Source organism: Pseudopodoces humilis, chromosome 2 (assembly GCF_049639895.1).
Source record: "Pseudopodoces humilis isolate 2021_Gansu_Grassland_sample_001 chromosome 2, ASM4963989v1, whole genome shotgun sequence".
Taxonomy (NCBI): Eukaryota; Metazoa; Chordata; class Aves; order Passeriformes; family Paridae; genus Pseudopodoces; species Pseudopodoces humilis.
The window spans coordinates 31,983,694-32,007,247 of record NC_142201.1 but is presented as its reverse complement, the minus strand read 5'-3'; the positions used below and the strand labels follow the sequence as shown (position 1 = coordinate 32,007,247).

The window sequence follows — 23,554 nt, the reverse complement described above, 5'->3', positions numbered from 1 at the left end:
TATAGACAAAGGTCCTGCTCAATAATTATTTTAAGGTGAAGAAAAAAAAGAGCAAGTAAAAAACATGAAAATGCTGCAGATACTTTCCAAGCAGATCAGAATGACTAGTTCTAGATAGAGGTTTTTAAACCCCAGTATCATTTTAGTTATCTTTCCCTATAGCTTTTAATTGGAAAAAGGAAAGTGCTGCTACCCATTAAATGTGCTCTGTTAGCTTCATCTTTCAGAAAAGTCTGTCCTGGGAGTGACAGCAGTAGAAAGTGGATAGATGTAATGCTTGCTGTAAGTTATATGAGGTCTTAAAATACATCAGAGAACTCGTATTTTAAAAATAGAAAAAAAGTGTATATTATTATTTGTAAAAAGATAGGATAATTACATGGATTTGGCAGTTATAAATGAGAAACTTCAGCATATCCAACCTAAGAAGGGCAAAGCCCAGTGTCTTAGTTCTGATCCCTTCTTGTTTGATGGCAGACCATTCAACCAGCTGGTTAACTGGCTTCATGCTGTCTGAATGCATAGTATATAGAATATTTGCATATAGTATAGCAGGTGTTCCAGTTTCAGATTTCATACAACTTAGAGACAAAATTTTGTTCTCTGCTCCAACTTTATTGCTGCTGCACATATTCCATTTGTAGATAGAGAACAACTACCTGTGCTCAACTTGTGTGCCTAAATTTGAAAATCCACCTGAAAGCTTGCTAAAGGTTTTGAATATGCATAAATTAATTTCTTTTCTGTGAAACTTAGTTAAACATAGAAGTTTATGACATAAGTTATGCTCATTACTTTCTCATAAAATGTAGTGAGAAGCTTCTGTATTATATAAAGCAGATACACAATATTTCTGAGGTAAAAATAACACATAATATTCTATATTTGACCCTACTCCCTCCCATATCACTTGAAAAGTCCTTATAGAAAGAGGCAGATATGTTCCTCTGCCACAGCTGAAAGCAAACTGACCTTTTAACAAAAAAGCAAATAATATTTTTAGTGAAGTCAGGGTAGAGCATAACACAGCAATACAGCTCTCTCAGGAATTAGTGCAAGTAAATGTCAACCATCTATTCATGCCCCCAGTTCTCTCCCTGAATAAAGTAAATTACTTACCATTACATGACCAAAACTTACATCAGGTAGCTTAAATAAAGATAAAAAAAATAATTATTCAGGAGAAAACAAACTTAGTGCTTCTCATGCATTTATATTCAGTAGTATTCCTTGGACCAAGCCCTAAAATGCATAAAACACTTCATGCAGTGTGTTCTATATATTCAGCATAATATCCTATACACTTGAAAATGGTGTGAAACTTCAGCAGAATGCACATCTAGTTTTCATAGACTTAAAATCTTTATTCAAGCCATTACATTTATTTATTGATTGAACAATATGTAAGTGAGCATGTTTTTGGTGTTAATTTAAATCCTGTCAGTGTTGCATGCTTTCTCACTACTTCATTCATATGTCTGGAATTACATCCTACTAACAAAGATACTCATGACTTTTCAATTCAGTCTTTCCATAGGATGGTAATTTTAGTTTGATCACTAGCAAGTTCATTTCGGTCTCAAACTTTTCTTTTGTTAACAATCTTTTGCCTTTTGTGAGCAATGCATTTTTGCAAGAAGATATTTTAGGCTTAGTGGAGTTGTCATTGACTAAGTCTGTGGCTTTCTAGACATTCTCTAATCCCATATTTGTTTCAGCTTTTCCGTCATTAGTTCTTCATTCAATCATTTTCTATAGCTCTCCATTCAATGCCTTTTTACATCATGACCTATTATTCCCTAAATTTAGGCTTCTCTCTCCTCAATTTCCTTCTTCACATTTTTCCTATTTGGCTTTGATTTCTGATTTCAAATGCCCTTATTTCAAATGTCCTTATTTCCTCCATGACACACAATGGCATCCACCTCCAACTACTGATCTTGAACACATATTTATCACTAATCTTGAGTGGTCAACTCCCTTCTGTATGTTTACACTGAGATTTCTTTCTTTATTAAACTGCCCCCTCTCATTCTCATAGCTGGTTTTGAAGTAAACCAGGCAATTCTTCCTGCATGATTGTTTTAGTTGATTCTAAACAGATAGCTTTTGGGCTTTTCTGGGTGTTACACTTGGAAGTTGGTTTTTGGCCAAAAATGAGCCATGGTTAAAACCTTTTTAAGCAACCTCAATTTTTGTCCTTGGGAACATGCACCTTTGTGCACAGGGCTTTAAATGCTGGTTCCCAGCAGAGACAATGAAATTCTGGTCACAAATATTTCTAGACCTGTTAAGGCATGAAATAGCAATGCATTTGAATATACATTGACGTGCATTTATTTGTATAACAAGCTGCGCAGTGTTTCAGTGGGGGACTTTTCCGACTCCAGCACAGTAACTGGAGGACAAAAGATGCATAGGCAGGGTTGCTGCTCCACGGTGAGCAGGCTGCTTCTGTTAGGAACAGACCTTGCTCAGCAGGCACATAACTGCTCCTACTGCTACTGAAGGCTTTTCCAGATCACACCACTGGGAAAATCATGGAGGAGTGAAGTGCCATGTGATTTCAGGCTACAACTGAATGATTATCTGCTCACTGAGCTGCACGTGAAAAGAAGTTTAAATGCTCCCATCTTACCGACTTCTTCTTCTTAGCACAGTTTGGTTTCCTGCAACTTGAGTAGTAGTTGAGGGTGGCATACTCCATCAGAGCAGCAAAGACAAATAGAAAGCATACAGTCACAAACAGATCCATGGCAGTGACGTAGGAAACACGGGGCAATGACTTTCTTGCGATGGTACTCAAAGTTGTCATGGTCAATACTGTGGTGATGCCTGCAGGGAGAAACTTGATTTAATTGTGTGCAACATCACTTCTCCATATCACAAAAGAATCTTTGGCTATAAACATACAAAACAAAAATCCAGAGGGTACTCAAGTAATTGAGTTTATTTGGTAGTATTAAGAAATAATGGAAAATAACACCAGTAGGGACAAAGTTATTTTGTAAACAAATATTTACTCTGTTGTTTATTTTCATCTTAGCAGAAGTGACATTCCCATGCCTCTCAATATGCTTTTCTTCATCTTTTCTTTTTTTCCAATCCCAGTTAGGTTGAAGATGGGGGTGAGGGAGAGGGAGAAAATGAAGAAATTTTTGAAGAAAAGTATGAAGCAGAAGAGATACTAAACTCAGAAAAATAAACCCAAGAAACATAGTAAGCAGTGAAGGAAACAGGTTCTATTCCACAGTAATAGTGCTCTCAGGAAAAATCTTATGCTTAAAAAAAAAAAAAAAGGTGGAGGGAGAAAAAAAAAAATAAGTTTGCTAAGATCTGACCATGGATTCTGAAAGTATGTGTTCACACACTGCTTCTTTGGGAGTCCTCCAGTGCCATTTTCCTTCTGAGTAAAGGATTTCAGGGTTACTTGCTCAGTCAGAGTAAGACTCATACGAACTTCAAATGCAACATTAACAGAAACAGCCTTTTTAATGCATACAAAGCATCACTTCTGAGATTGGTTTAGTAACAGTGAATATAATGGGATTAGTGTGAAATATCCAAAATAATAAAACCAGTGCTAGAATGAAATCTATGTCATGTAAGTTATTTGACTCCTAGTAATTCATACAATTTCTCTTCATTCCTGAGGAATAGAAGTCTTTTCATTCCCAGATTGTTATGAACTGCATGTCTTCTAATAGGAAAAAACCTACCTTCTTATTGGCTTGGGAAAAGGAATAAAGCTTTCCCACAAGTAAGTCTCAAGAGAGAACCTTCTCAACAAAGAACATAGCTATAAGGTAATCTTTCATTTTTATAGTTAAAATGATGTTTCACAATGGTGCACAGTGTTTGAAATGGCAAGAAATGACTGAAATTATGCCTTATAGTTAAATAACTTCTCACTAAAAGCACTCTGGAGAGAAAGAAGTATCTCTGGATTATTTTTGACTACTTTGTCTTTATGAAGGATTGTCCATCTCTGACTTGTAAAGTTTGATAGAGGCTACAGTGAGTCACAGGAACAACCTTATCCATTCAAGCTAACAGAAAGTTCCTGGAAAAGTCAGAAGAAAAAATATTGCCTGTGTCTCAACCTTGAATAATAATGATTAATTTAATTCCTTATATATCTATTACCCAGAAACAAACAAACAAAAAGTTTCTGAAAAAAATCACAAGTCAATAACCAAGATGAAAGCAATGCTGGTAGGAAGTGGACAGTGTGGACTTTGTGTGTGCCTTGGACATTAAAAGCTATGGGAAAATATTTCCTTTTCCTGAAATCCGTGCCACCTCCCAGTATAAGCAGATGGGCTTGGCATGATCCAGCAACCTCTCCAGACCCCTTAACATCAGTTCTGTACCCAGCTGATGCTTTAGAAAAGCTTCAAAGACAGTGTTTAGCCATTCATCACAGCAGCCAACTGCAGAAATGCCCAGCTGCAGAAGGTGTGAACTCGCTGACTTTGATTTGACCCTTACTAACTATAGGTCAACCACGTTCTCTATGGCCTTGCCCCAGGCCTTGGGAGTCACTAATTTCAAAAGAACCACATCCAGACTGTGACATACCCCACAATATAAAATAAAGTTCTTTAACACCTCCTAATACACATTTAGATTTCTGACACAAAAGTGTCCTTTTCAGACCTACACGTACATCCTTTCAGGCATTTCACTGTCTTAAAAAACTTCCTCAAAACCTATAGAGATCTTCCATTACAGTATACAGCATCCTGTATACCTGGACTCAAATGTAAGTTTTTATTTCCCACTCATCCTGTGATAGGACAGTTTTTTATTAGGAGGCTAAAAAGAAATAATTAGCTGAAATATATAAGTTCTCAACTCCATCTGCATCCTACATCCATGCCTTAAGCCTGAATGTGAAATACCAGCTCAAATCATGCTTGCTACCGGATTCCTGCTCCCACCGTAAACAAGCACTTAGTTTTTGAAATGATAAAAATTCTATCTAGTGTATCAATTGTACCTCTAGGACACAGCCACAAATTTAAAAATGTTAAAATGAGTTTATGGGGATACATATAGAGAGGAAAGAGAAGGAAGGTGCACCAGGTGATACAGTTTTGTATTTCTGTACATTTACAAGTCAGAATATATATATGTATGTATGAATAAAATGCAGCACCATTATTTCCAAATATAATGCCTCGTTTCCATACCCTTAGTTCATTTTATCTCTCATGCTAAAGAAAGTCAGTTTGTTGAGTGGTTTCAAATGCATATGTCTTGCCAGATGAAATTGTGAAGTCTCTTACTTTGTGGAGTCCCATATGGCAAAATGAGCTTTGCATCTGTTATTGAAATTCACAGTGCTCATGAAGTATCTATTTCAACAGAATTTTAGTATCAGCTAAGGACAGCTCTGAGGTAACCTGACTTCAGAATTTTCAGGGAGAAATTGTAAGTGCAAGCTTACAAGTCTTTGTGTAAATACTATTTTGGGATGTTATATTCTCTCAGTAAATCCCAATATATATCAAAAATGCTATTTGATATAACAGAAAGGACTGACTGGGACATCAAATTATGCATATATATATATATAATGCATGAGAACACTCTAACTTTTAGATCTTTGGTCTAAACAGTTGTTTTAAATTATTACTGCTTGAAATCTGCTTGCTGGACAACCATATGCAAAGTGAGGTGGCAGAAGTTTCAGTGTTAGAAACTCTTTGGTCAGCAAAGTTAATTTTTTCTTAGTTTCTTGAGGTTATGTTGGTTATGTTTTTCTAAGTTTCTTGAGGAAATGTCTCCTGTTTTCATGCATGCTATCACTTGTTCATAAAGTTAGATCTCCATCTTCCTGGTCTGCCACCTGTTTTGAGTACTTTCTTGGTTTTCTAGTGAATGAAGTAAAGATGAAATGGCAAGGAAAGCAATGTTCCTTTTTTATTAAATATCATCTGTATCTTTTTTTACATCAACACATTGCTGGCCTTGATACCCACTGTATCTTTTTAAAATGCAGCTTGATCTTGCTCTGTAGAAACTGCCTGGTCCTATTACATATTATACCCATTTTAAAAAAAGTACAGGGAAACTGGATGAAAGCTTCAGTTTGAATTAATTCCCTCCATATTCAATGAAAATAACCTATTCTTTTCCAGATTATAACTTTTCTTCAGGGAAAAGTTGCCTCTTAGATCATTCTGAGATAATTTGGATGACTGGAGACAAGCAGAAACTGTGGAGAGACATTTTTTTTTCCTCTTTGAATGAAGAGCAGAATAACTCAGGATCAAAAACTCAGTTCTCATCCAGTACTCAAAGTTTACTTCCATTTTCCCACTGACTCTTCAGGTGGCCTGGAGTTAGTCTTGTTGCCAGTCTGGGCCTTAGTACCTCAAAGTGCATGTAGAAAGGGGACTATAATACCAAGTTTTTAAAGAATGCTTTAATACCTCTGAACGGTACTGCTGAAAGAATACTTATGGTCCCAAACCCAAATTATTTTTTTTTTTGCCCCATTGTGGAAATATATTAGTAAGCATTATTCAGAAAGGAATAAAACCTGTCCTTCATGTAACTGTGAGTAGTTGCCAATAACTGGAAATTAATCATTAATTTCAGAGAGTGAAATATTTCCCTGGTGCCAGTCCTTTATATTATTGCAGCAATACTTGGAGAAGGTTTATTGCACAGAATCTCTATGATTAATTTCTAGTAATTAGCAGGACAGTTTCAGCAGTTTGCCTTTGGCTGCATTACTCACAGTTTTACCATGTGCCACTATCTAGATGTGGATGTGTGCTGTTGCTTGGATGGGTTTATAAGTTGCATTACACACACGCAGGTCTACAGCAAAATGGGAGCTTTTTCTTATCTGCTTACTGCGTCCCGGGAGTCAACAGGCCATTGCCAACTTGGGAGCAACAGGATTCTGTGCACAAAAGAAGTGACCCATATATACTTGACTTTACTTTTAAAAAAGTTATATCTAAGCCTATAAAATTAAATTCTCAGAGTTTTAGGAGTGAGTCATGACATCCGTAGAGTAGAGCCTTGGAACAACTCATTTTTATGCTCTTATGCCAAATTTATGACTTCAGTATCTGAATACATTTTTTCTCTGAACTTCCTGCTGACTGAGGGGTGAGGTGGAGAGTCACACATTGGTGATTAGTGATCTACTTCTGTGTCTAATTATTTGAAAAAATTAGATGTGTGGTGTGGGGAACCACCCTTAGGTACAGGATATGAAAAATGCTTATAGCAAATCAATAATGCAAAGTGTTAGATGTCTTTTGTCTCTTTTTTCTTCTGCATTAAGAAGGATTACCCAACTGGATGCTATGTCACTCCCCACTTTAGACTTCCTTTTAAAATAAGACGGAGAACAGCCAGTCTTTCCTTACCTCCCCTGAGTCATCCAATTTAAGAAAAGAGTTCAATTTAAGAATTCAGTGGAGAAGTATACTTAAGACCTATTGCTCAATTTTCTGGCTGTCAGAGGCAAGTCTACACAGGCAGGAACAGGCAGTTGTAAGCTGCTCTGTCCTCACCTGTGTATGCTCTTTTTGCTGTCCTGGAGGTGTTACTGGATAACAGAATAACTGTGGGTCATTGTGTCCATCCTGTTGCTGGAGCTGCGGTGTTCTGGCCCTTTGGCACTCACATGGAGGGACTGAGGACTAAATATTCCTTTCCTGTAAAATAACCTCAGAAAAATGGGCCTACATTGTAACAAACTCCAGCAGAAGGATGCAGTGAATATCTGGGAATGGTTGAAAACAGATATGCAAACTTTGACATAGGCTACCCTTTTTTCCTAGACTGGTTTCAGAGGTTTCTGAATCAGTTCGTATTGGCAGACCTGGAAACCACAATCTGAACTAAGGAATTGTTTTTTCCTTTGGTTCTGTTTACATATAATTGGCTGTTATATACCCCTAAACCCTGCAGGTTTTTGTATAGATATTAGAAAAATTTTCTAAGTTGAAGTCAACATTTCTAAGTGTATGCTAAAGCACAGTGCCCAATTGCACATTCTGGTCCTGACCCATGGGTTTCTGGACAACCTAAACCAGCATAAATCCCCACAATCTATAAAAAATATCAATACACCCAGTGTGAAGCTTAATTTCAAGCATGCAAGCTAAAACAATTTGCATGAGTTAATACTATTATATCCCACAGTTTTCTGTATATCTAAGACATAATGCCCAGTGGGGGAGAGTTACAGATGGGAAGGAAGCCAGCAGTGCAATTAATTAATTCTTCAAAAATGTCATGGTGCGAACAAGGAGACAGACATTAATTCAAGAGTTTTATGTAAAATAGGTGGTAGTGTCATCCAAAGGGTCAGATTAGTTTACTTTTAATTACCTTGTTACAGGAAAAAACCCAGCAGTCTCAGTAATAAGTAGATCTGGTTCTGTGAGGTGTAGTAGTAATAATCCAAAGTGTGTACCTAGTGGTCTCTTTGAAAGGAAGTTGACATTTTCAAATATTAGTGTAGGAACACCAGAAAAGGGAATTATTAACAACTTACCTAATGCTGTTCTTGCTGGTGTGGCATCTTTTTTGATCCAAAAGGATACCCAGGAAAGAACAACTGTTAATATACAGGGAATGTATGTTTGTATAGTAAAGTATCCCATTCTTCTACTTAAGTCGAAGTATATGGTCATGACTACATAATCACCTGCAATAATAGCACAAAAAGTAAATTCACATTGTAATGGGATACAGACAGTTGTTCACTGACCTGCTAATATTTTAACTTTCATGAAAACACTGCATATAAAATATTTTTTAGAGTTTCAGCAGCATCTGCACAGTAATCCTCATGTGAAATTTAAGTAAACCTTGCCATTCTAACAGCCTTAAGTTTTAGATCACTGTGGAAATTATGTATTGGACAGACAGAGCTTCTCAGCAATCATTCTGGACGAATAAAGTTTTGAAAGCCATCTTGAATTTCCAGACTTGGTATTTCTGGATATCTTCATGGCAGGTACTTTAATTCACCAGATTTTGCAAACGCTACACACAAAATCCTTCCTTCTGCAGTCTTCTGTGCTCTAATTCCAGGTTTGAGTGACTTCCGTTATCTTCTTTTGAGATATGAATCTGAAAATAGGGGTCTTTATGGCAAATGTAACATGCACATGAGTATGGATTTACAGAAGAAGTCATTTATAGACACTAGAACTCAATGCTGGCATTTCAAAACCATTGTGGCCATTTGTGGTATTTTCAGAAGGTCAGTCTGAACACAAAGTTTATTATTTTGCTGTGTAGTAAAAATCATACATTCAAGAAATCAGTAAGAAGGTTAGTTTATCACACATTACATGATTTTTTTTCACTCTACCTCTACTGCTAACTCTTGTGATTCTACAGGGGATAATAATCTGTTCCTCCCTTTCTCCTCAGTAGAGGCTACTGACCTTATCACCTCTGCCCTACTAACAGCTCTCTCAGCCTCATAGATGTTAACTTTCTCAGACAGTCATAGTGAATAACAGTAATAAAACTGAACTGGGACTGATTTCTGTACTTCACTTGAAGTAGGTTGCTTCCATTTCAGATGTAAAGGAAAGCTTATATGCCAGAGAATTTTTATGTGGTTTTGTCTGACTGCATCCGATTTGGCCTAATAAATATTATGGCTTCTTGTTACAAACCTTCACTTTCTAGAGTATGATATTTTCAGAAGGCATCATTTGCAGTAGTTAAGTAACTCTGTCCTGTTAGAACAAACCATCAGAAGAATGAAGAAATTAGAAATATATAAAGATTAATCCCACAAGGAATGTACATACAACTCACCCAAGCAGAAACACAATGGGTTTATTAGTTGAGGCAAATTAAAGCTTAATCATCTAGTAACAGAGGGCATATAAACAGACACATTTCATACAGTGGCTAATTTGAATACAGCTAAATATTATATAGAAAAGAAATGAATTCAGTAAGAATATCTTTCATCTCTATAAAATCAATGAATTGTCATAAATTAGAAAGCTAAAGGTAAATAAAAATCTGATGGTGGGAATTTGGGAATGTATGATAGGAAACACTCCTGTATGTGAAGTACATCAGTTTGACATATATATATTTGAAGAGGCTGACAAGCTTGTGAAAGTTTCCATAATGCCTAGAATGTTAGATGAAAGCACACATTTTCACAAGAATTGTGTCAGTGAAAACTGTGTGAGCACAAGAAACTGGAAGGTCATTTCAGAAGCTGTGCTTATAGAGCTCACTGTGGTTCCAACAAGGAGATATTGCAGTACATCATGACATAGGAGCCTTGTGGGTTTTTCTACAGGCTAAGGGTTATTGCAATTCCACTAATCCCCAGTAGTTTTCTCTGTGCAGGGAATGACACCAAGGAATTGTTGTGGCTTAGTAACCACGGGTTCTGCTGGCTTACTGTTTGGCTGGTTTGCCTCACTGAAGAAAGACTTGCACCACAGAAACCAAGATAATTTCATAGAAACAGTTGTAAAGAGTCAGGTGGAGTGTAAACCAGTGCTTCTACTGACATGAACAAACTGAAAAGCATGGAAGAAATGTTAATGAGTCAAACATTGTCTGTCAAGGTGGGAGAATGAGCAAAAAATTAAATCAAAGACTCTATAGGAAACATGTCAAGCCATTACATTTCCTTAACTTAGTTCCCATATCTTGAACTGTGTGTGGATAAACTTCCTGAGAATGGTATAAAGTCAAGCACAATCTGCACACCTCCACTGTGTATAACAATACACACAATTTCAATACCCACACAGGTCACTGCTTCTCTCAGTAGTGTGGTCATGATACTCAGCACAGCACTGTCAGCAGTAGATACTGGGAAAGTAAGTCTCTCTTTCCAAGGCCTTTGACGAAAATAAACCAGGTAAACATGAGACTGGGAGAAAATTATGGCACTTTAAATGACATAGAGAGTCCATCATCACAATTAGTCATTAACTGACTTAGTGTCTTTCAGGCAGGATTCATTTCCTGTGATTTTAGACATGTAGAAGGCAAATTCTACAGATGACATGCACAATGTGGCATCCTTTCTACACTTGAAATGAAAAGAAATTGGTACTTTCAATATATGGTTTGTCTTATCTGCTTTAGAGGCACATTTTAGAAGGTGAATGTATTCAAAACATTTCCATTTCTCTCCTGTGATTAAAAAACAAGAGCTAGGGTCTGAGATGTGGACAAAAACCTTTTAGATACTTGCAGATCATACAAGGGGTTACCCACAGCCCTTGATTGCATCGTGAGAGCTAAACTGGGCTACTCCTGTGAAGATGCTAAGGTTATTTTATTTAAATGTAATAACCTTCTTGATGTTTTAAAAGAGCATTTTAGGTATTTTCCTAAATTATTTCCTTCCTTCCTTCCTTCCTTCCTTCCTTCCTTCCGCCACTTCCTTCCTTCCGCCACTTCCTTCCTTCCTTCCTTCCGCCACTTCCTTCCGCCACTTCCTTCCGCCACTTCCTTCCTTCCTTCCTTCCTTCCTTCCTTCCTTCCTTCCTTCCTTCCTTCCTTCCTTCCTTCCTTCCTTCCTTCCTTCCTTCCTTCCTTCCTTCCTTCCTTCCTTCCTTCCTTCCTTCCTTCCTTCCTTCCTTCCTTCCTTCCTTCCGCCACTTCCTTCCGCCACTTCCTTCCGCCACTTCCTTCCGCCACTTCCTTCCTTCCGCCACTTCCGCCACTTCCGCCACTTCCGCCACTTCCGCCACTTCCGCCACTTCCGCCACTTCCGCCACTTCCTTCCGCCACTTCCTTCCGCCACTTCCTTCCTTCCTTCCGCCACTTCCTTCCGCCACTTCCTTCCGCCCCTTCCTTCCTTCCTTCCTTCCTTCCTTCCTTCCTTCCTTCCTTCCTTCCTTCCTTCCTTCCTTCCTTCCTTCCTTCCGCCACTTCCTTCCTTCCGCCACTTCCTTCCTTCCGCCACTTCCTTCCTTCCTTCCTTCCTTCCGCCACTTCCTTCCTTCCGCCACTTCCTTCCTTCCGCCACTTCCTTCCTTCCGCCACTTCCTTCCTTCCTTCCGCCACTTCCTTCCTTCCTTCCTTCCGCCACTTCCTTCCTTCCGCCACTTCCTTCCTTCCTTCCTTCCGCCCCTTCCTTCCTTCCTTCCTTCCTTCCTTCCTTCCTTCCTTCCTTCCTTCCTTCCTTCCTTCCTTCCTTCCTTCCTTCCTTCCTTCCTTCCTTCCTTCCTTCCTTCCTTCCTTCCTTCCTTCCTTCCTTCCTTCCTTCCTTCCTTCCTTCCTTCCTTCCTTCCTTCCTTCCTTCCTTCCTTCCTTCCTTCCTTCCTTCCTTCCTTCCGCCACTTCCTTCCTTCCGCCACTTCCTTCCGCCCCTTCCTTCCGCCCCTTCCTTCCTTCCTTCCTTCCTTCCTTCCTTCCTTCCTTCCTTCCTTCCTTCCTTCCTTCCTTCCTTCCTTCCTTCCTTCCTTCCTTCCTTCCTTCCTTCCTTCCTTCCTTCCTTCCTTCCTTCCTTCCTTCCTTCCTTCCTTCCTTCCTTCCTTCCTTCCTTCCTTCCTTCCTTCCTTCCTTCCTTCCTTCCTTCCTTCCTTCCCTCCCTCCCTCCTTCCCTCCCTCCCTCCCTCCCTCCCTTCCTCCCTGCCTTCCCGCCTTCCTTCCCGCCTGCCTGCCTGCCTTCCTGCCTGCCTTCCATAAAGAAATATATATATATATATATATATATATTGTATAATTTTATTTTGCAAGCTGCAAATTCAAATTCCCAGGCCCCTAGATGTTTAACAAGCACCCAAAGAAGATGAAATCCTACATTCATCTATCCACTGACCTGTTTCCCTGTCTGAGATCCACAGATATTGTCAGAATGAGGCAGGCAGACCCAGTCACACAGGCAGCAGCTGTGCAGAAGGACTTTTGTGCTGTACCCTCTCTGCTACTGTGTGTTTATGGGAACACACTGACAGATAATGCACCAAGCAATTTGCTTCACTGGAACTCGCATCACGAAGAGTAAGTAAGAGGAGAATTTGCTTTTTCTCCTACAGTACACAAACCATGCTTAGAGAGGATGTAGCTCTGAGACAAAATATACTGCTGACAATGTTTATGGGAGGAAAAAAATCACCATTCTTGAAATTCAGAGCCCCAGCTAAAAGCACCATTGTTGTGTCTGCTCTAAGAGGCAATCATGCTTCTGTACAGCACATACTGAATGAATTTTTTTAATAGATATGGTAAATTAAAATGTTCAGCTAAATTACCACTTCAGTTCTATCTTCATCCAAGTCAACTTCTATTGAGAATACTGGGTTCTCTCATTACATTCAAGAGCCACATTACATGCAAGAGTACGTGCTGTGGCTACTTTTCTTATTGCACTACTCCAAACTGCGTGCTGCTGCTGCTGCTGCTGACGATGATGGTGCTGGTTATATTATTCTTCACAATATTCCTTCCAGAAGTAATTATTCTGTATGTATCTGAAAGCATTGCGTGCACATGGAAGAAAAGTAGCCATGGTGCATATATTTCTTTACATGCATAAAATAATCTGTGCAAAGAAACTCTCCTCTCTTCTGAAAGACTCCTCTCTCTTCTGGGATACAATTCATTCTGTCCATCCTGCAGTCATGCACAACCCAGAGGAGGGAAAACTTTCAAGAGCTCTGCTCAGTGTCTCCTTGCACCTTTGGGAGCCTTCAGAGCTCCGCCTGTTGCTACTGCCACTGATGGAAGGGGAGCTGGGGCTCATTGTATGGCTAAGTTCTGCAGTGCAGGCCAATGGGAAAAATCCCCTTCCAAACTGCATGTCATTAAACCTGTGCACTTGGTTTAAAAGTAATCACACAGTGGTTGCCTAGCAAAGGACTGCTTTGCTAGTATTTGATAATACCAAGAAACTTCATTTTTAAACCCAGAGAGGAATTCTACCTTTTAACGACTTAAATAATATTCCCAGGAAGGAAAACTAACTTTCAACTGAATGATCAACCATCAGTTCACTGAAGTATTGAAAATGATCTCGAGGCAAAGTAGACCACGATCAGTTTTCTATAAAGGGAGCAAAATGTGCACCTTTAGGCAACAAATCTGGAATAATTGAAATAGTGTAGCAATGCTTCCCATGAAACCAAGATGACTGCTGGCTGTGACCCATAGGACTTCTATTAGCCTAAGTTTCTAGTTTGAAAGTAGGACACTGTTTAGAAAAATAATGATTTCCCATGTAATAACCACTGTGGATTTTAATGAACAAAATTGAACTACAGCGAATTTTTTTTTTTATTATTTTTGAAGACTAAGGTTCTGTTGGCCTGAATTGCTAGAATTTTGCCTATGTTGCACCAAGAATGGCTCCCTTGAAGGTAAAATGTTAGAGCAGAATGCAACCAATTATTTTATTAATAAGAAATAAATTTTAAAAAATAAAAAATTATATACTGTAAATAATTTTTTTACTCAAACTACACTATGCTATCTTATGTCACATTTTCATTCATCCTTCCATTATACTCTGAGGCTGAAAATTAACTTAGAAAAATGATAAAAATTATTAAACCTTCAAAGACTGAAATATGAAGGTACAATGCATACACAGAGCAGATTCAGCATGTGAATGAAGGTTACATGCCAAGTGTCCATCACTAGAACTTCAGAATAATGAGGATGCCAGAGTTCATCCATATTACTACAAGAGTCTGGTTTCATAAGAAAGCCCCAGTCATTAAAATGAAGAGTCACACTGTGTGCCACAAGTATTACTTTGTTGATCAGCAAGACCACAGAGACTGAATCATCTTCCTCATTATCTTAATAAATCAAATTTACTTAATAGCAAGCAAACTAACTTTCCAGTCTTCAATGCTTTTTTATTTTTTCTATTGGAAGCCAAGGAAAGACCTTATTTACTCTTGCCATTAACTATTCATGTCACCCTGAACCTGTTTTCTAATCTTTCCTTCCTAGAGCTCCATTTTTTTATTTCCTGGGCTAGGTTTCTCTTCTTTCTTAGTAAGCTGAAAGTTTTGTACTCATTATGTACAGAGGTTTCTGCAAAATGTTCACCAGAGAGGTTTATTGGAAGAGATACATGTGCCATTGGAGGTGAAACTACTGTGGCAGTGCTGGTGCCAACTGGGAATGTGCAAGTTTCAGGTTCAAGACATGGCTCCAGATTCTGCACTGGCTGGAAAGAATATCTCAGTTCAAAGTCAGGCAGAAGCACAGACAGTGCTACAAAATCCAACCCTGCCTAATTTAGATAATGAAGATTGTTCAGCCTGGGAAAGAGAAGGCTTCAGAAGACCTAATTGCAGCCTTCCAATACCTGAAGGTAGCCTACAAGAAAAATGGAGAATCTTTTCAAGAGTATGTAGTGACGGAACAAGTGGGAATGGATTCAAAATTGAAGAGAGCACTATTGGATTAGATATTCGGAAAAATTCTTTGCTGTGAAGGTGGTGAGGCACTGAAAAAAGGTTGCCCAGTGAAGTTGTGGGTGCCCTGTCCCTGGGAGAATGGCTAGGCTGAATGGAGATCTGATCAACCTGGTGTGGTGCAAGGTGTCCCTGACCATGGCAATGGGGTTGGAACAAGATGATCTTTAACATCACTTTCAACAAGCCATTCTGTGATTCTATGACTCTATGATTAAAAATCAGATGGAAGAGTCATGTGAACTAGCTCTTTTCACATCCCAGGCCCTCATCCCGATACCTCAGAGATATTCCTTGTGGAGTGTCAAGCTATCTTCTTACTAGAACTACTAAGAAAAAAAGAAAGATGGATTGTGATTTCTTCATTTACACTGCCTACAATTAATACTTTGTCAGCCAGTCTGTCTTAAGAGCTGGTATCCCATCCTAACATGACTTTATCTCCAGCCAGGTATGGAACAAGTTTCAATTTTGGAAGATCCAAAAAAGCTACACAATGGTAGAAGGAGGAGTTTTATGTACTTATAGGTGGTTATGACTCAAAAATGAGCTATTATTAAGACAAAAGAGACAAGGGTGAAAACAGGATTTTGCAGTTCTTTTGAACAAAAGTGTAGGACAAATGAGAGTCATGAAAGTGCCTTTATCTTTTTCAGCATCATTATAAATAATGAAGAAATGCTGAGGACTTATTGCAGGCTTATTCTGACTCCAAAATGGGTCAGTCCACAAAGAGTTTTCATTGGTGGGAACAGTTTTTTCTCCACAGTAGTCTAGAACAAATGCTTCCAAGACAAAAGGAAGAACAAAATGTTCAAGGTCGTGCTGTCACTTAAGGGTTGGTCTTAGACTCCCCTATGCTGCTTTGGCATTTAGGTATTCCATAGTGACACCTAGATACTGTGCTTGGGTGGGAGCATGTGTACAGCAGAGAAAGATGTTTACACCTTATCTCAAGTAAGTGTTCTTGGAGTGGTAGCAGGCACTGCTACACTAATACATTTCTGCTTAAGCTGCATGTTTAACCTCACAAAAAATACATACAGGGCTTCAGAGGTGTCATTATGTATTGCCATAGTAGAAATGTGACTAGATGTCTAGTCACAGGCAAAGATCTTAGGCAATAGAACAAAAAATCTTTCTGTGTTCCAAAGATCTTCGGGTTTGAGTTCATAATTGCCTTTGGCATTATCAGGATGTGTCTCTGGTGTGTGTGTGTGCATGTATTAAGGCAGTGTAGCCCAGATTTGCCTTTCAGCTCTTACACTTGAAAAGCAAATTTTTCAGAAATACATTCATACCGTGATGTGAAATCATTGCTAAAGTTTCCCTTTATCATAGACAAATTACTGTATCAATACACAGTGGAAAAAAGCCTCAAAACACCAACTAACCCTAATAGCACTGTTTGTGCCTGTAGAAATCATGTTCAATTATAAGTATACACATATATATTAGCATACATAATAAAAATTAAATATTGTTAGATTATAATGTGAAAATCAAAGACCAGATCCCAGGTTGTCTCAAGGCAAAAGAATTTTTAAAGTCAAGTTAGACCAAGATGTCTTCCTAACCTGGTAGATCCACAAGATATTATGTTGGGTTTATTGCCTTGTGTAATATGAAGAATACAATACCAAGAAACATAATTTTACTTGAGGCTATCCATATTTTTATCACCATAAAATAATTTAATTGTTCTGTTTGTTCCATCATCCTTTGATGCTGAACTTTTGTTTTCTTTGATGCAAGCAGCATTTTCAAAATAGTTTTGTAAAATGACAGGTTTTTTAGATGAACTTAAAAAGCCTTCTTTTAAAAGGTAATAACTATATTTTCAGCACATAAAGTTATTACATCCTTTGATTTTGGAATTTATTATTGAATCTGGAAAATAACTGGATTTGTTCAAAGTTCTGTCTTCTTTATCTTGACCGTTTTTTCCCCCAGAAACACTGGCATACATATGTTGTATACTGGAACTTTTCATGAAGGACTGAAATTAAATAAGCAAAAGACCCAATTTCTTAAGACTTAAATTAATTGTGTACCAGAGTAATTTGAAACCTATTAGTCAGTATTTCTTATGCCCTGTACAATCCTTTATGTGCCGTTGACAGTTGACACTGACAGTTTCAAAGAGAGTTACTTTTGATTCAACTGCAATCATTTCACTCTCCATATCCCATATTTTCTGTTAAGTGTCTGGGATACTTTGAATGTACTCAGGAGATGAATCAAGGTCAATAAATACAGAATAAATTCAAAGAATAGAAGGTTTGGAAAAAAAAAATAAATTACTACTATTTTAGCATTTGGTGGCATGATCAAGATTCTTTATTTGTATACTTACATGTTTATATATTATGTAAGCTGTCCTGTCTAATACTGGTTTTCCAGTCATAACTACTGTGTGTAAAGTTCTCCTCCCACTAAGCCATGTGGACCTGCAGCATGTTATTCATCTGTGAGGTACTATGAGCAACAGAATTGCTCTCAAGATGTTCAGGCCTATTAACTTTAAACATAATGACATTTTCATTTTGCAACATGAAGTATCATTTCATGTATTCTTTGAAATGTGGAACCGCTGAAAACAAAGGGATTTTAATTTGGCTGTTGTAAGGTATAAGTAATATTGTAAAATCCTTCAAAAAATGCAGTTTCATCCAGCCACATAATGGGAATAAAAATGTATAATATCATAAGCAGACTTTGATCCATGATTACCAGTCCAGTTCAATTTCTGCCTTATCAGTAGAAAAGTTGCACACATAATCTCTATTTGAATTAATGTATCAATCTGAGAGAAAATCAATATACAAATACTGTGCAGCATGGCATGATCCATTACTCACTATTGTTAAGAAATCTTGCTATTTTCCATACATAGGTTTTCTTTTGTGTTTGAAGAATAGAAGTGAACAGCAGCAAATTAAGTAAAAACAATAATAAATTACCATAGCTGCCAATGTCAGTGAGAGTAGATGAATGATCAGAGTGAAAATTAATGTCTTTTATGTAGGAATCTTTTCCTGAGAGGGTTTATTGATGAGCTGTGCAATGCTTTTTGAACAGAATATTTTTTCACACTCCATAGAGCATCAAATACTGTAGCACATCTGAGGATACACAACATTAATGACTCTCACTTCCACTTTGCTCTTAAAAAGCATTGAGAGCCCGCAGTTTCATGATATCTGTCAATGCTGACCACTTTTCATTTATTTCTAGTATTGAAATTCTTACTCATAAGAGCAGGTTTTTTGTGGAAGGAAGCCCATTTGTGCTGAATTTTTTTACACAGTCCCACAGGACTGGATTTGGTGGGCTTGTAATTCCCAAACCAGTTGAAATTGTTTTTAATTAGCCAAATCCCATGTTAACATTTTCAAAGAAAATGCTTTCTTTTACTTCCTTGGAATTTATTTTTACACATTAAATAAAGAAAAACCCCAAACAAAAAAAAACCTGTTTTGCTTGACCTGATATTCTTTTCACTTAAGAAAAAATGTTCATGAGTTTGCCCTTATCCTCAAACATTATCACTGTATTAAATTACTATGACATCTTTTATATAATCATAGAATGGAGTAGCCTGTTTCTTTCTATCTGTACTGACATCTACTCCACCTCAACTGTCCCTAATGTATGCTCTTGTGGGTAGCTTTTCAGAGTATTTCACTGTTGGAAGCCCTTCCCTGTTGGTCATGCCATGTTCTGAAAGAGACTGTGGTGATTATTTAGCACTTTCTGAATGGTATGAGCTTTTTCTAAAGTAAGCATGGATGCAAACCCCAAAACTACTGATGAAGTAGAACATCTTTTAGAAAGGCATCCTATATTTTAAGAAATTCCAGCAGTAGAGTTACACTACAAGCCTTGAAGTTCTTTCAATGTCTAGTTATTGTCACTGGGAAAAACAGGCCAGTCTGTCTTAACTGAGTGAGTTTTTTAACTGAGATGTAGTCTGCAGTCATCTAGCATCAGCTCAGACCTTGAGCCTTTGTATATCTTTGCTAGACTGCTATATCATTTTATCCAGTTTTGTTCTTCTCATTTAGTAATTTAGCAGGAATTTAGAGATAGTAATCTACTACCCTTTATCCATCAAGATAAACACTTATGGTCTCTTAACAAGAGGAATTATTTCCAGTCTCTGATAAACCTTCCGTCTCTTTCATGGACTCCACTTTTCAAAATAATTCTTAAAGTGCAGCCACCAGAATTAGATCTTAATTTAATAGCAGCTGCATTAATATATACAAATAATATAAACATCCTTATTCTAGAAAATTATCCTTCTCTGAGCACATATGTAATACCTGTGCTTGGTACTTTGGCCATCCCTTCAAACAAGGAGTATATTTTAAAATAACTATTAATTCACAAGAACTATTACATAGCCTTTAGACCTGCAGCACCTAGAATTGTAGGTGTCCAATTCTAGAAAAGCAAAATCATTAGGTTTCAATATTAAGTACCAGTTTGTTGTGGTTTTAAAGCATTAGCTAAAAAATCACTAGAAAACTTACTCATTTATTGCTGTGAGATATGGATTAGAACAAGAGCAAAACAAGCTTAAAACTTAAAAGGAATAAAGAAAGTTAATTAACAAAACTACAAGAATAAGAAATCAGAATAAAACTTCCAGAAACCCTTTTATCCCCACCATCCAACCATTTCCTTGTTTAATTGACAACATAGAGACAAAAACCTGGTGGTTAAAACAGTCCCTACTTTGCTATGGTCTCTTCATCAGTCTTAGTAGAGAAAAAGAAGTTCTCTTTTGTCAATCTATGGAGTTTTTCACAAGAAAAAACATTTTCTCATGTCCTTCTATTTCTCTGATGCCAGGTGCCTGGAAAGCTCTGCCATCAGTTCTCTCCTCCCATTTCACACCACTCTGAGGTGTGTTCGTGGGCCATGATTCAAGGGGTGTCATTTTAAGGATGAGTTATTCAAAGGCAAAAGTTCTCTTCATCTGTCTCTGTGAGCCTTCCTGGAAACAGAAGTTCTCTCTTTTTCTCTTATGGGCCACAAATCTTCAACAACTCTCACTTCCCCTTTTCTGTTCCAGCATCTCATGGGATCACAACTTCTTCACCATTTACTCAGCTTTATCAATTAATTACTTTTGTTCAGATCCACACTTTCAAATACTCCATTCCCCCCCAAAATACTCTTTCATGAATTAAAGGAGTTTTTTTCAGAATATTATTGTCCATCTGCATAGCTTTAACAAAAGAATATTTCAGCTTATTAAGGCATCTCCTTATTTCTCTCCCCCATCTGAAGCTTAATTCCTTTCTTCACTGTCTTTGATAGTTCATGTTGTCTCTTTACCTGTTGATCATTCTCTCTTGCCTTCTTCCTGGAAAAAGGATTAAATCTCATCTGGGTGGTAAAAGGGTTAAAATCTTGCTCAAGCTGCAGGTGTTCATGGTGCTGGGTTTCAGCTCAGCGGCACTTAGAGCTTAACAAGTCTGAATGCTATTATTGCTTCTCTGTCATGAAAAGAAGTATTAAGTTGCATTGAGCCAAAAGATGTAGTATCTCAACAGAAAGTCCTGGCAAATAATGTTTTTTCTCGTTATGTCATAAATCTTTCCAAGTAGTCAAAATTTGGTAATTTGATATGTGACACTGATTTTCTTATCATTGTAGCTTCTTAGTCAAAATGTCATAGTGCATCATGTGAGATGTCTTAAAAATATATGTTATATTACCAGAAATGTATAAGCTCAGAAGATGACACTGAGCTAGTTTGACAGGAGTTATTTTCTATTAATGTTTATTGGTGATAATTATATTACCCCCTACATTTGTATGAATCTATTCCAGGATCAGCTGTTCCATAACTTTGCTCAAGGCCAATGCCAGGATGAAAAAACAGTAAGTACTTTGGTAATTTTATTTAGATTTCTGAAACTGTTTAAAGGGAGAAGAAAAAAAAATGTTTTATTTGCCCTCAAGTTCTCAAGACTTTGTCAGCTCTTTAAACTATTACTATCAAGTTATCAAAGGGTATGTTAAGCAAACAAAGAATTAATGAAGAGATTGTGCTGGGCAAGTGACTGGTAAGAATAGAATAGAATAGAATAGAATAGAATAGAATAGAATAGAATAGAATAGAATAGAATAGAATAGAATAGAATAGAATAGAATAGAATAGAATAGAATAGAATAGAATAGAATAGAATAGAATAGAATAGAATTTTTTTTGTTGTTGGAAGGGACATACAACAATCATCTAATCCAATTCCCTGACCATTTCAGGTCTGACCAGAGGTTAAAACCTGTTATTAAGGCTATTTTCTAAATAACGGCTAAACACTGACAGGCTTGGGACACCAACCACCTCTTTAGGAAGCCTGTTCCTGTAGTTTATCAACCACTCAGTAAAGAAATGCTTGCTAATGTCCAATCTGAACCTCCCCAGCACAGCTTTAAACCATTCCCCTGTGTCCCATCACTAAACACCAGGAAGAAGAGCTCAGCACATCCCTCTCCACTTCCTCTCCTCAGGAAGCTGCTGAGGGCTATGAAATCACCCCTTTGCTCCTTTTATCCAAACCAGACAAACCCAAACTCCCCAGCTCCTCACAGGACATGCCCTCCAGCCCTGTCACCAGCTTTGTCACCCTCCTCTGGATGCATTCAAGGACTTTCCCTGTTACATTGCAATCTTTGTTTTCCACAACAAGTATTGTTTACTTGCATTAAAAGAAAAGCAAGAGTTAGAGTATCTTTTATACTCTAACTTTCTAACTCTCATCAAATTCCTGCATGGTGTAGATAATGCCATTTTAGTTAAGAAATAGTAAAGGCAAAGGCTGAGAGTTTCCAAAGAATGCTAGTATTTGCAGAAGGAGCTTTCTAGCACAGTCTTTCAGATTAAAACCATCTGACAACGGTATTTCCCACTTCACATTATAGGTAGATATGAGTTTTTTCCTACAAAGGTATTTGGCAGTCTGTAACAGATGCAAGCTTGCATTCTGTGTGCTGTCTTATCTGGTAGAATAAAGAAAAATACTGATCTGTATGCAGTCATTTATTCACTTCCAAGACATTTGACAGCTGGAGAAAGATAATGCTACTTCTGACTGATATTTTAGCTCCTTCTTTGCCTACTCAAGGCTTTCTAACTGGATTACTATCATTCTTTCTTGGATTCCAAGCAATAACTCTTTTGTCTTCAAGTTTCCTTGATACCACCTTTTCAAATATGTATTCATAATCAGCTCATGAGTATTGCCTTTATTAATTTCCTCAGCTTGCACCTCTGGTACAATGTAATGGTTTTGTTTTCCTTCACATTCCTTAGTGCCTTTGTTACCATGTGCTATTAATAAATTAATTTTGTGATTAAAAAAACCACTCCCTTTTTTCTCATTTGTACTAGCCATTTTTCCTTCTTGTACTGTCCTCCTGGATTGTCTAGCCATTTTATCTGGTACTTCTGAGTTCCTTTGTGAGGAAGTCAGCCCAACTCTCTTGATATCCCTCCCCTTGCTGTCTCCAGGGAATTGCTGTGTGTATTAATTCTCTGTATCCGATATTCTGCAGTGGGAAATGTGTAACTTACAGAACAATAACATGCACTGATTTTTAAGGGGTCCTGTCAAATTAAATTCTGTCAGAAAAACTACCAATGCTCTCCCTGTGGCAAAAGAAGAAATAGTTTTCCCTAAGTACCATTCAGTAACACCTTTAAATAGGTCTCTTCTCACTTGTCCAAGAGCCCACATCTTTTTACACCATCTCTGCATGACCTGAAAAAGGACAAGTGATCACAAAAAACTGCGGATAAGAGAAAGGGCTCCTGAAAATGACTTCTAAAGAAAAGCAGGAGCATGGTAAATGGTTCAGCAACACAAATGTGATGTTTCATTCACAGTTCACAATTGTAGAATAGGGCAGGTGGATGATATTAATATCTATTGATGCCAGAAGTTAATTAATTTTTGCCAAACAAAGCCAAAAGATATTCTGTGTAGCAAAGCCATACCAAACTTTGTATTTCTTTCTCAACTCTGCTAATTTTTTGAAGAGCATATGGTAATGTCTTAGATTCTTACTTCATAGGTTCCAGTTTTCTTCAACTCAGTTCATGCCATTACTTTAAAATGTATGAG

General features: G+C 37.6%; 1 protein-coding gene across 1 annotated transcript in view; it reads right to left on the bottom strand.

The window, feature by feature from the left end:
• Positions 1–23,554, bottom strand: part of GABRG3 (gamma-aminobutyric acid type A receptor subunit gamma3) — a 290,284-nt gene that overhangs the window by 3,091 nt on the left and 263,639 nt on the right. The window contains exons 7-9 of the mRNA XM_088051108.1: positions 8,531–8,683; positions 2,639–2,835; positions 1,120–1,149 (exon numbers count right to left, since the gene is read on the bottom strand). Coding sequence (XP_087907234.1) covers positions 1,120–1,149; positions 2,639–2,835; positions 8,531–8,683 — 380 coding nt within the window. The remainder of the gene's footprint in view (positions 1–1,119; positions 1,150–2,638; positions 2,836–8,530; positions 8,684–23,554) is intronic.